This window comes from Amborella trichopoda, chromosome 3 (assembly GCF_054954075.1).
Source record: "Amborella trichopoda isolate Santa Cruz 75 chromosome 3, AtrichopodaSantaCruz75HAP2 v2.0, whole genome shotgun sequence".
NCBI classification, from domain to species: Eukaryota; Viridiplantae; Streptophyta; class Magnoliopsida; order Amborellales; family Amborellaceae; genus Amborella; species Amborella trichopoda.
In genome coordinates this window covers 35,540,830-35,554,379 of record NC_142338.1, presented here as the reverse complement: position 1 = coordinate 35,554,379, position 13,550 = coordinate 35,540,830, and the positions used below count along the sequence as shown (strand labels likewise).

General features: G+C 35.1%; 1 protein-coding gene across 3 annotated transcripts; it reads right to left on the bottom strand.

Moving 5' to 3' along the window:
• Positions 1 to 3,053: 3,053 nt before the first annotated feature.
• On the bottom strand, positions 3,054 to 12,231 carry LOC18422576 (tryptophan aminotransferase-related protein 2). Of its 3 annotated transcripts, none has more exons than XM_088862468.1 (5): positions 11,806 to 12,231; positions 8,131 to 8,434; positions 5,322 to 5,620; positions 4,019 to 4,335; positions 3,054 to 3,603 (listed from the first exon to the last, which is right to left on the bottom strand). In XM_088862468.1, the coding sequence occupies exons 2-5, from the start codon at positions 8,353 to 8,355 to the stop codon at positions 3,419 to 3,421; spliced, it is 1,026 nt and encodes a 341-aa protein (XP_088718594.1). In that variant the 5' UTR covers positions 8,356 to 8,434; positions 11,806 to 12,231; the 3' UTR covers positions 3,054 to 3,418. The 3 variants fall into 3 exon arrangements, with proteins under 3 accessions (XP_088718594.1, XP_011623439.1, XP_088718593.1); XM_011625137.3 differs by having other exon boundaries at positions 11,826 to 12,231; XM_088862467.1 differs by lacking the exon at positions 11,806 to 12,231 and adding an exon at positions 10,288 to 10,924.
• Positions 12,232 to 13,550: the final 1,319 nt, after the last annotated feature.

The following is a 13,550-nucleotide window of genomic DNA, read 5'->3' as shown; positions in this document are numbered from 1 at the left end:
TGGCCTTTTACTCTTTTATGTTTAGAATTGTTAATCAAATAGGACATTAAACTCCCTCCCTCTCTCTCTCTCTCCATCACCGGATTTGAACCTAGGTCTTCTATTACAAATCAGCTATTTAGCCAAAAGGCTTGATTAAAATTCATTTTAAACCAAGGTTCAAAACATCGACTCGGCCAAGGTACTAGGGCTCTGGCTGAGGCGATATATTTTGCCGAGTCCAAGTTCCTCGGCCGAGTCATGCTCACTTTTTTTTTTTTTAACACAAAATCACACAAAATAATTAGATATATATAATGGGAGCAGCTTCTATTCAATGCACGTCCGCCCGCACTAGTCATACACCCCCAACAGGATGTTGGATGCAATCCCCAAACCATTTAGCTTCTTTAGAGCAAATAAAGATTATGTTACATATAAAAATGGAGGCACCATTGCAACGACTGCTATGTTGCAAATGTGTTAGTACCCGTGGTCTGGACTTCTAGGTTGTGAGTTCCATTTCTATGGGTGGAGTATTTGTTTTAACTCTATTTTTCTCAGTGCATGGATTTATTTTGGAGTTTTCTTTTCCATAACTCTTTTAAAAAATATAGTTTTTTACTCTATATTTTTTAATGGCTTGGATTTTATTTTAACTCCATTTTTTGAAGGGAAAAATTTATATAGAGCTGAGGCTCCAAACAATCAAATTAGAGCCAACCTCAAAAATTTCACCAGAAGAGGTTGTTTTGATGCCAGAGATCCTCAAATTGATCATCCCAACATCAAGATGCATGGACATGAGAAAACAATAGATTTAAACTTTTAGAAATAGTGTATTTTCTAATGTATTTTTGGATTGTCAATCATCAAGATTTTCAAGTTTTCATAGATCTGTCGATCTACCCTATTTTTGAAGCTTTAAATTTTATAAATAAAGATGAAAATATATTTTAAAGTTATCACAAATATTTCCCATATTGAAATGGCATTTCTCAACACTATTTGAAGGTAGGCTCTAATTTGATTGTTTAGAGCCTAGGCTCTATACAGACCGCACCTGTTTATTAATGGCATCGCTTTATTTTAGAGTTCTTTTCTTCATCACTCACTAAAAAAAAAAAAATTTCTTACATCTCGTGAATCCTAAAAAAAATGACTCATCATTTTTTCATAATTGATACTTTCTTCTCATGTTTTTTCATAATTGCTACTTTTTTTGGAATTCTTTTTGTCTTTTGGAATTCCTTTTATCAATCTTTTTTAAAGATAAACTTACATCTCGTGAGGTATAAAAACACCAGAAGTGATGAAAAATACACACGCACTCTAGTAAAAGTGATATTTATTTTTGGAATTAATTAGTAAAAGTGACATTTATTTTTAGAATTAATTAAATATGACTAATTTTAATAATTTCTCTTGTTCACTAAAGAACTAATAGATTTTATAATTTTTGATAGTTCATCGATATTAACTATATGGTACACGAAATCAGTCAACAAGTCAGTAAAAAAAACCACGAATCTATAGAAGGCTTTTGAAGATGACTTCAAAAGCTTCAAAATACACTAAAAATCATAAATAATAATAAAAAAAATTTGTTGAGAAATTATAGACAAATAATATATTTTGCAACTTTTGACTGTTCATCGGTATTGCCAATTTGATGCATAAAATCAATTAATATTGATTAAAAAAACGACGAATCTATATAGGGCTTTTGAAGCTGATATCAATAAATTCAAAACAAATAAAAAATCATAGAACATTGTTGAGTAATTAGGGAAAAACAACAGATTTTGCAAAACAATTACAGTCCATTGATATTATCTCTATCATGAAATAAATCAATCGATATTAGAGTAAAAACATACAAACTATATAGGAGTTTTCAAGTTATTTCAATAACTTAAAAAGAAATTATTAATCAGAACATTAATGTTGATAAATCAAAGAGAAATAATAAATTTTGCAATTTTTTTGATAGTTCATCAATATTAGCTCTATGATGCACGAAATCGATCGATAAATCAGCAAAAAAACCATAGATCTATAGAGGGCTTTTGAAGATAACTTTAAAAGCTTCAAAATAAACTAAAAATCATAAAAAACAATTATTAGTAATTAGAGAAAAATAATAGAGTTGGCAATTTTTTCACAAATTATTGATGATACATCTCTGATGCACAAAATCAATTAGATAATAGCTAAAAAACCCACACATCTGTAGAGGGCTTTTCAAGCTGACTTCAAAAACTTCAAAACAAGCCAAAAATCATACGATTTGGTTTAGAAATAAGCAAGAACACAGAGGTTTGACAGAAAAAATCAATCATTCACATAGAACCCTAAAACCAAAAGATTATTGTCATACAACTTGATAAATCTGCAAATCGGCAGAGGTATTTGTAGACAGCTACTATAGATTGAAAAAGAACCCGATAAATCTGCAAATCAGCAGAGGGCCTTTGTAGATAGCTACTATAGATTGCAAAGAACCCATAATCAATAAATTTAGTGGAGAAATTAGAGAGAAAATAAAGGATCGACGTATTCTCTAAGAACCCTAAAAAAGCACAAAATTAGTAATGATTTCTTGTTCGATTTGGGTTTTTATGAACCCAAATCGTATATATCTGTTAAAAAACATGAAGGATCCAAAATCCATAAAAAACAGTCCAAGAATTTGATTTTTCCATTCAAGAAACTTCCTATATTCTTAAAAACGAGTTGCATCCACTAAATGAATATACGTGGGCGAGTTTCATAGTTTTCGAGGCAATTCTTCCATTTTTACACCGAGTCCTGTACATTCATGGCTAGAAATGTAGTTGTACAAGTGACTTGGGGCTTCTCGGTCTCGGCAGTAGAGCAAGGCCGAGGAACTCTGTCAAGACCAAGTTGACTCGGCCGAATCTGAAAACTACGTTTCAAACATTCATTTTGTTGATAAGCTTGTTTACATTTTGGTTAATAAGCATGTTTCCCAGTTGGTCCTTATTTCAACATCTGCTACGCTTCATAAATGATATGTAAACCAAGCAAAAACAAGTCCTGAACACCATACCTTGTGTAACATTTCTTTTGTATTTTATTTCTAACCAATAACTTCATGTTCTCACAGCCAACAGTGCATAATTGTAAGAAGTCCTAAACTGCAGAATGCCAGGGGCTAAGACATAGAAGACAAGGGATTCCCCTAACTATTGTAGAATTTTCCTTGCAGACACTACTACTTTACGATGGTGAATAGCAGCATGGGACTCAGAATTCGATATGAGAGAGAGAGAGAGGTATAGGAAAACTAAATGAATACCTCATGAGAGAAGCAGCCCTAGACCTATATTTTCCATACTGTCACTACATAATTAAAGAGAGGGAAAGTGTGAGAGACATGAAGCTTGGAAGAGAGACGAGTATGGTATTATTATTATTAGTTGATGTTGGAGATCCGATTTATAAAGATATCAAAGTTGGAGTCTGTGTCAAGCAGGCTGATTCGAACGTACTTGGGATCCCAACCAAAACTCCGCCCGCCACGTGTCAGTATATTGTGGCTCTTCAAGAAGGCCTCACAATCTTCAATTTCGTCTCCCTCACATTTTGTCCAGGCGAAAGCTGTGACGAATGTGAAATGTGTATGTTAAACCTTAACAGAAAGAATCAATTTCATTTAAAAATATTCTATTATTTAACATAATTAACACAGTGTGGGTTAGACGTTCATATACATTATAGAAAAATGGAGTGTTATACATGATGTCTCTAAAAGAGAAAAAGAGAGAGAGAGAGAAGAGAGAGAGCAGCAAAGGCGCTTCGCCTCACAAGACAAAATATAACGTGCTACGCCCTGATAACAGCCCGACTAATGTCATGACAATGGCCAAATTTGTGAGCAAAGTTCAGAAAAATTAGAATCACAATTATAACAGCCAAGAGGTTACATTCTCAGGAGCCTTGATAAGGCCTACGAATAGCTGATGTTAGAATTCCGAAATTGAGAGAGAGAGAGAGAGAGAGAGAGTAAATTTACCGGGTTGTGTCGAACTTGGGCGACCGAGGAAGTTGCAAAAGGCAGAGGGAAATTCGGGCAAGCTAAACCGTTTATGAATGTCAACTGCCTGCCTTAGCCTCTCCCACCTTTTGCTCATAAGTTCATGGCCGTGTTTGAAGAAATTTTCATATGCACCACGACCCATGATGATACCCCCTTTGCGCTCGTAGCTGCTAATCACAGTGCGAAGTATATTGGCCGCACGCAATTGGGAGTCCTTTGAAACACCAATGGTATTCAGCACTATGAACATTGTCATCCTTTTCGCTACTTCTAGGTCTTTCACTAGAGCCCACCTAAACCAGGAAAGAAATTAATTACTTGACAAAAAGTTTGGAAATAAAAACAATAAAAAGAAGCCAGTTAGAAACCAGAATCAAATAGTGAGAGGTAGTAGATCATGAGTGTGCAGACATAGCAGGTCAATTGACAGATAGAAAGATGCATAGAGAATCTAAGATAATAAGTAGAGAAGGGAATTTTGGCTAAAGTTTGGCATTTGACACAAAAAAAAGAAAAGGAAAAATATCTCCATAACCTTTATTTTTAAGTTTCATTTCACAACAGACCCAAGGTTTTAAAAGATATCTTGGGGCATAAAACTTGTAGATTTTATTTCTTCTAACCCCTGAGCTAATTTAAACCTGTTTTTTTAAGCCAAACAAATCTAAAAAGACATGTCTTTTCTAAAAGTCATCCTCCCAAACTTCTAGAGAGAGAGAGAGAGAGAGAAGGGCTTCATGGAGGTGAGAGGTTACCGGGAGGAGAGAAAGAGGTGTTTGAAGAAACACGGGAAAAGAGAAAGTGAGAGAGACATAGGAAGAGTGAGAAAGAGAGAAGTTTGGGGTATATAAGTGAAAAAAGAGAAAAGATTGGGTTTAGAAATAGCATGTCTTTCTCACACTTGTTTAGGTTAAAAATTAGGTTTAAAGTGGCTAGGGAGTTTAAAGATATCTTTTGAAATCTTGGGTTTATCAAGAAATGAAAATTAAAAGTAGGGAATATGAAGATATTTTCCCAAAAAAAAAGGAAAAAGGCAATACTTGCTATTCTGTGATATTTGAATGGTTTGTAGGTACTGCATAATTGGCGGAGAAATACTGTTATAAATATCTAGAAAGATATCCAAACATGAACATGTTTACTTTTTTTACTTTTTGGGTTGGGGTTTAGGGTAGGGTGGGGTGGGGTGGGTGGGAACTAGTAGAAAAGATTGATCAGTTTCAAATAAAAATGATAGAAGAATTGTGACAAGAGGGAGGGAGAGAGAGAGAGATGGTACCCAATCCTTGTGCCGGCATGACCAGTGCTTTTTGAGACAGTGAAGAGCATGATATCTTTGTCAGCGGGAGAGGTGATGGGGGTGTAATGAGGCCAGTAGTAGGCAAAATCATAGATGATTTTTCCCATGCTTCCATTGACAACTGCTTCCCTTGTGAAACCATCCGGGTTGTTTGGGGAGGTCACTAGCTCAATGTAAGGCCTCTCTTCCCCACCAACCCGCTCTCTCTCAAATGCATAAGCATCACCCGCCCACCTAAACACCTCAGATCTCAAGTAGTCCGATGCTGCTTGATAAGACTACAATACACATGCCATCCATTATGATAACAATATCAAAATTGACGATGACAATGATGGTCATGACTTTATTATTAAAAATCATGAAGACTTTCTTTTTTTCCAACTGACCAGTCATGAGCACAAAAACTTTTCTCTTATAGATAGCAATGGAAAAACAGAAAGGATACAAGTGTCTTGTAATGATTTTTCACAAAGACGATTGCTATATTTTTCTAATATGAAAAGACGATTGCTATATTTTTCTAATATGAAAAGACGATTGCTAATATTAACTTCATATATACGATGGAAACATAATATTGATATTTTATTGATAACCATGACTGATTTTTTCCGATAAATTATTCAACACTAACAATAACTTCATAGATACGATGGAAACATAGAAAGGATGCATCAAGTTGCAGGGAGAACACAACAAAGGAAACATATTCTGAAAAAGAAAGATGAGTGATTTGACAACTATGTATTAATATTACTGTTTTATACATGGTGATAATTGTGATAAGTAGATGTACTATTTGTAACTGCTATTGTTCTTACTATCATTATTATCATCATAGCCTTTTCCCAACTATTTTGGGTCAGCTTCTTACTACCATTACTATAATTCTTATTACTATGACTCTAACATCCACCACATGCCCGGTAAGCACTAGGGGAGCCGGAGGGGAGAAATTCATGCAATGGTGGCATTTGGGTCATCGAAGTGATCAAAGCTTGTGCCACATTAGTCAACTGAAAATTCAAAAGAACAAAAATGAAATAAGATCTCGACTATTAAAAGAAACAGAGAAACAAGACAATTAAAAGAAACATAGAAACGATCAAATTAGCACTTTCCTTCCTAAAGTTATGTTTGCCATTTCAACATCTTAATGAGCACTTTCTAAAGTCACATATGTGATTTCAATATCTTATAACTATCATTACTATAAGAATACGCCTACAAAGCACAAGAGCGGTTCTGGATAAGGAATCCATGAAAGGGACATTTTGGTCATATAAGTGCTTGCACTTGCACCCGCATTAATTGTCTGAAAATTTAGAAAAATTGAATCGAATCTCCAGAAATAAAAGACACAGAGACCTGACAAAAGAAGCAACCAAATCAGGACATGACTTTAAAGTCATGGTTTTACCATTCTTGCAAGTGACATTTGTCGTATACTATTGGAATGTTTCTGAATTAATGCACTTGCATTTGTGTGAGCACATCATTGACTCAAAATTCAGAATAATCAAATAACAAAGCATCTTGAAAATTATAAGAAATGGGGATTCTAAAATAAGAAACCAAATCAACACTTTCCAACTTTAAAGTAAAATTCTCCATTAGTGACTTTCCCAGTTAGACTGTTTTTGTTGTCAAAGTTCCTGCTCTTGCGCAGGCACGAAAACCAAAAGAGGATCAGATCTCAACAAATACAAGAAACAGAGACCTGACAAGATAAAAGACCAAATCAATACAGTGTGTATTGAAAGTCATATTTTTCTTTTCTTGTATTGAAATTTGTCATGTAGTGTAAATAGGGAGAACTTTTCTTTTCATCAAAGTGATTAGGCTTATCTTGACAAAAGCAATAAAGAGGAAACGACCAAATCAGCACGTATCACATTTTAAAGTCATGTTAGTTATTCTTCTTGTCGTTCTCCACACACTTAGTGCGTGCAAAGAGAATAGATATCTACATAGACCCTTCTCTTACGTTAACGTGACAAAATTAAATTCGTTTCCAGCGCGTGAATTACTCCTAATTCAGAAAGAATACCAAATTGTCCCTATTATGCATGAAAACTGTTTCTAGGTTTTGCACATCTACATATTATGTCTGCATCAAGTGGTTTCAAACAAATGCTTGACTGAAGATCAAAATGGTCAAGAACTAAAATAATCTTCCACACACAGAAATTACCAAGTCGAAGAAAGTAACTTATCAAAAGCAAACTATGGGACCATGTCAACTAATCACTAGTTGACAACATTGCACAAACCAATATTTACTTTTTTCATATTGAACACACATTCTCTCTCTCTCTCTCTCTCACTCACTCATTGTTTAAGATTATTGGTTACTATGAATTGAAGACAATATTCCATGAACCGATATATACCTTTGCCTTATTGAACTCTCTCTCTAATTGTTTAAGATTTTGGGTTGTGTTATGAATAAATCTAGGTGCAAGTAATATGATTGTTTATGGAACATCTATACATCCAATTTTAAAAGGCATGGCATTTGAATTTATACATACTAATTGTAGCTTATTTCTTTATACCAATATCTTGGTATCTCATTTTTGGGAAATAGATATTTCATATCTTACATGTTTTCACTATTGTTTTGGTTATTTTTTTTATATGCCTCATGCTTCTACAAAACAAGTGTGGAGCACGTGCATTTCACTAGTAACTAATGAAACATGGTACAAACATCAGATAATTGGCACAACACAAAACCACATTAATAAATTTACAAAGAAGAAAAAGTAGTATAGAAACGTACAGAGTAGAAAGGGGCAGCACCCACAACACTAATGGGTTCTTTAGTATCTCGAGGGGCAAGAGCATAAACTGCTGCCAAAAAAAGTTGTGATGAGCCTGTGCCAACAACTATGTGTCGCCCTTCAGTTTCAGCATTTCCCACCAGATGGTGGAGTTGCAGGATGGAGTCAGCCAATCCTGGCTCTAAGAACCAGCATACGCTCTTGATATCAGAGAAATAACTCATCGACTGCCAGCCCTTTATGACAATAGTACTGCTTTCTCCAGTCCTTCTCCAAAAGGGTATGAACAGTGTTGGGTCACCACTGTAAAATATAGTAAAATTTCAAAATATAGTAAAATTTAAGTGACTGAGTACCCAGAAATATCAGAGAGAAAGGTTTCCAAGACGATGCATTGAGAGCATGGCAGGTTGCATCTAGAGATTGAAACTTCATTCAATATTGCATATAGAGATAAGAGCAGAAGAAAATCGGGTTTCTTTGGCCATTTCTATACAGTACGGAAGGAGATGGCTAAAGGGATGAGAAGATATGGTAAAGATCTTGATGAAGATGCAAGTATTTCAAAAATATCTGGGTATTATGAAAAATATTTTTTATGCAGAAATATAACCAACAATGCACGCTTAGGAAGGCGATGTTAGAGGCCACTGGCATTAATGCAAATAGGGTATTTTGGTTATTCCCATTGAAGAAACGGAAGGAGAAAAGGGATGGGAGAATTCAAAATGGCTCAGAGTATATTAAAATGCTGAAGGGAAATAGGTCATGATGTATATGCTCAGAATTCAAGCCACAATTTCAAAAAACCAGAAGGGATGCAAGAATGCATACATGCACAAGCCTGAAAGTACATGCATGAATACAAATGCAACATATACACATGCATGCATCAAAAAAACAAATATACATTTGGTAGAGCATGAATACACATTGTATGTGCATGTACATGGGCATGAGCACATATATCTGTCAAATAGAGGCATCCCACACATACAATAAACAGTTTACAGTAGAATGGAAAGTACACATGTACTGGAGCATGGAATAAGAGTTGCACCATACAATCTAATGCATCTCATCTTGATTCTCTCTCTTGTTAAAGTTTTTGCATTATTAAAAACTTATAAGGAATTTTTTCTACTTTTGGAAGTAAATTTGGACATGCAGTAAAGTCTCGAGTTTGAATATGCTGCCATCTTCAATCCCACATTTGTCAGTCAGGCTAGAACAAGTATACCAACCAAGCTTACAGATAACTAAGTTTTCAACCAATTCAGTCTAAGGAATCATATAGACTACTCATTATTGATAAGTTTATGATCAATCCATTCACTTAGTAAACAATTAATCACATAATCTGCAGTTAAGCAGATTGAGAAACCAAAGAGCAATACTAAAATTACTGAACAGCAACATTAAAACTATCTTGCCCATACCACTAGCCTAATAATTATGGCAAGCAAATATGCTACGTAATTTCCTTTTGCGGGTAGTAAAATGAATTCTAGATGCATAGTAAAGAATTACTTCTCAAAATTTACAACTTGCATATATTCTCAAAATCTACATTGGCCTCCCAAAAAATGATATATGTACAGAAGGAAAGGTAAACTCATCATTGATGCTACCCAAGTTGTCACATTATCGAGTTTTGGACTAACAGCCAAATAAACTGCCAAAACATCAAAACGTGTCTGTACTATGAATTAAATTCCATAATACATGAGCCCAGCTCCAATATATATATATATGTAACTATGTACTCTTACAATGTTTTCCACTAAGTAATACTTTTGAGTATATTTAGATTAGCCATATAGAAGGTACAGTACAACAAGATACTACGCTATACAATTATTTTAAAATACTCCTGTATGAATTTTATAACAGTATCATCTAAAATGTTATGAAATCATATATCAAAAAGCAGCAGAAGCAAATCAGTGTCATTAATCCCCAAAGGCCTAACGACTGATCTACAAGTGACCAATGTATTCATTACATGTGCCCAGAACAAGAAGGCCACACATGCTATACCTCCAAGGAATTTCTAATAAATAAAGGGTACGCTAAAAATTTTACGGTCATAATCTTCAATGCGTGCTGCAAGTAGTTTGTAGATTTATATTTGCTTTATAAGAAAAATAGATTACATTTACTGTGTGAAGACATATGCTCTTAGGCTTAGTGAATATGCTTCATCCGAAATTGCTGCATGTCATAGGATCATAGGAATGAAAAATCAAACTATTCTAGATGCTCACTATGACTTATAACCCCTTCCCCCACCCCAACAAAAAAAAAAACAAAAAAAAAACAAACAAGAAAAGACAAAAAAAAAAAGACGTTCCCCAAATCGAGCGACAGACATTTTGGTTGTTAAATATCAACAACCAATCGCACATAGAGGACTGGGAAAAACAAAATTGAAAGGAATTCGATAAATTTTCATAGTTAATTATGTATTAAAGCATGCATAATTATGTATGCATTTATGTATCTGTTGTCCTACCATTTATGTTTGAACAAACAAAAATATATACATATGCATGTATGTACGCACATGTACGTGTCTAGGTACTCTGTGTGGACAGCAACAGAAGCCAACAACAGATAACATAAACTGATACGCACAAAAAAAAAAGGAAAAATGAAAAAGAACAAAGCATCTCAAAAAAGCTAATTTTTCTCTTATATTTTATTTTTTATTTTTTATAGAAATAAAGAAAATGATGCATAGATGCCAGCACTGAGAGAAAAGCCTACAGGGAAAAGTTCCTTTCCAAGCAAAACCACCACATACAAGGTAATCATTTTATTCTTTATCTTTTTCTTTACTTTTCTTTTCTTTTGTTTTTTTAGTACTTCTTTGTCTTTTCATTCAACAGTCTTTCCATTCAGCAGAAACGAACATGAATTAAACCATAAGGAATACCCTAAGAAAATATTAAACTGAGAAGCCCATAACAAATACCAAAAGCCCAAATACAAATCTCTCTCTCTCTCTCTATCTATCATGCTCATATAAACCCCACCAGAAAGCGACTCGCTCTCGCTCAGAAAGCGACTCTCTCTCGCTCTCCCCCTCTGTAGAATGAACAGGGAAAGTTGATCCAATGGCAGTTACAGTAAGACCACAAAGAATTCGGAGCTTAAATGCGCAATTGAAGTTAAAATCACCATCAAAACTGGCCTGTATTTTCCTGTGATTTTCCATCTTTCGACGATGAAACAAACAGCAAACTACCAAGCAAAATATAAAAATTTTCAAAGAAATAGAAGTTCAAACACGAAACGTCCATGGATGAGAAAATTTCAGCAAAAACTCATGCACAATACAGACCCAATCTAAGGAAAGCAACCAAAATAAGAGTTTTTTTTGCTTTCTATCTCTATGCCTCGTAGCAGAATGAACAAAAGCCTCAAAGTCGCGACCACAGGAATTACCCCAGAATGAACCAAATAAACATGCAAAAAGAAAACTTTGATTTGTAGACAGGGAAATCAGCAAGCAGAGAGAAAGAGAGAGCTCAATCAAACCATGAATATTGTCTCTCAACAAAAAAATTTTAAAAAAGGAAAGACAAAAACATAATTAACACTAAAAAAAAAAACTATTAACAAAAAAAAAATTAGTCTGCATGTGCGTTGGGTATATTAGAGAGAATTACAGAGAGAAAGGGGAGCTCACTGGTCGAAATTGATGACAGTGTCCGAGGGCACAGAGCTCTTGTGAGTGTCACTAGTCAAAGCTGGTGGTTTCGAGGGACTGGTGTTCAAATGCACACCCTCATTCTTGCATTCCTTCCCCTCTCCCTCAAAAAACAACCCCCCACTATGCATCTCACTACAATCGTAACGGACTCCTCTCTCATACAACAACCGACTCAAAAGAACAGCATTCACTGCAACTGAAAAACACATGAAGTATTTACCAAAACCCATGTTGCTGAACCCAAAGGCACCCCTATCTCTCTTCTCTCCACCACCCATTCCTCTCTCTCTCTCTCTCTCTCTCTCTCTCTCTCTCTCTCTCTCTTCAGAACCTGCAAAAGCCACCTCTCTCTCTCTCGCTACAGTAGTACACACACAAGGGCCTGCAAAAACGACCTTGCCTGTACACGTATATATCCTACAACACTATTTACATTGAAGAGGAGAGAGAGTGCTTTAAAGAAACCCCTCTCCAAATGGCAATTCTTTCTCGAAAAAAGCTGAACAAATTTGAAGGAAATCTTTTCCAAATGGCGGGAGAGACAAAAAGAGAGAGATTTGAATGAAATCAGTTACTCTAAAAATTGGGGTTTAACGTTTATGGGTAAAGAGATAAGTATGAAAGGTTCGAGAGAGAATAGGAAAGAGATGGAGGGACTGAATCTGTGTGGGATGATTTCGATAGAGACAATAAGGGAAATGAAGGGGAGAGAGAGTATAGTAAGTAAGAAACGAGTATTTATTATGAAGAAGGGAAGAACATGGTCGAGATATTAGGTTAATGGAGAGGAGGAGGGGGCTATGAATGACGGTTTTGTTGCAGGATATCATGCCTGAAAGCCAAATATGGGGTCACATGGTTAATGGTGATTCAATACCCCTTTCACGCTGAATGTAAGAGAGAACCCCGCATGACTGTCAAAAAAAGAAAAAGAGAGCGAGAGAGAGAGAAGCCCGCATGATCAGAACAAACTGCAAAAAGAAACTTAGAGAGAGAGAGGGTGTTAAAAAAAGAAGATTAGGAAACTGTGAATGCCAAAAAGGGATGTGGAAATAAGGAAACTGAGATTGAGAAAGAGGGATTTGGAAATAAGGAAACCGAGAGATAGAGCCAGAGAGAGAGAGAGATGGGGGTTAAAAACGGAGATTAGCGGGTTTTGGAGAGAGAGAGACTGAAAGAAACGGGAAAGAGAGAGAGAGAGAGTGGTGGATCGAAGAGAGAGAAACACGGTAACATGCAAGAATTTATTATTAATAGTTTCAGAAAGACATTAAGTGTGCTGCCTGTTTTTTTAAAAAAGTGAAACGACATAAGACCCTGTGACAAGAGTTTATAAGCCATGGACTAATAATAATAAACCCCCTATAAAATCATTTTAAGAAAGTAAAAAGCTCCTCTCTGATTTATTTTATTTTATTTTTTTGAGTAAGAATCTCTAAAAATGGAGAGAATCTCTAAAAATGGAGTTTTCCCCTCTTATGCACGCTTGGTCTGCGCTAGCCCCACTATGAGTCTAATGTTTCTGCTTCCTATGAGTCCAATGTTTCTGCTTATTCTCTTTCTTGCTAACTGAGCAGTTTGGAGTTCCATGTTCTGGTTCTTCAAAGCTGGATCTAGCGGTAACTTGAACTTGAAAAATATGTTTAGTTTTTCTTATTTCTCCATAACTAGTTTATAAACCCATTCAATATTTTTTTCAAA

What these genes read in the sequence shown, in the direction of transcription:
- LOC18422576 (XM_011625137.3), bottom strand. Translation starts at nt 12,127, where the DNA reads ATGGGTGGTGGAGAGAAGAGAGATAGGGGTGCCTTTGGGTTCAGCAAC. An exon ending in ACTGTCATCAATTTCGACCA is followed by an intron (nt 8,435 to 11,825) that starts GTGAGCTCCCCT and finishes TATATTTTACAG; the next exon opens with TGGTGACCCAACACTGTTCA. An exon ending in GTGCTGCCCCTTTCTACTCT is followed by an intron (nt 5,621 to 8,130) that starts GTACGTTTCTAT and finishes TGTGTATTGTAG; the next exon opens with TCTTATCAAGCAGCATCGGA.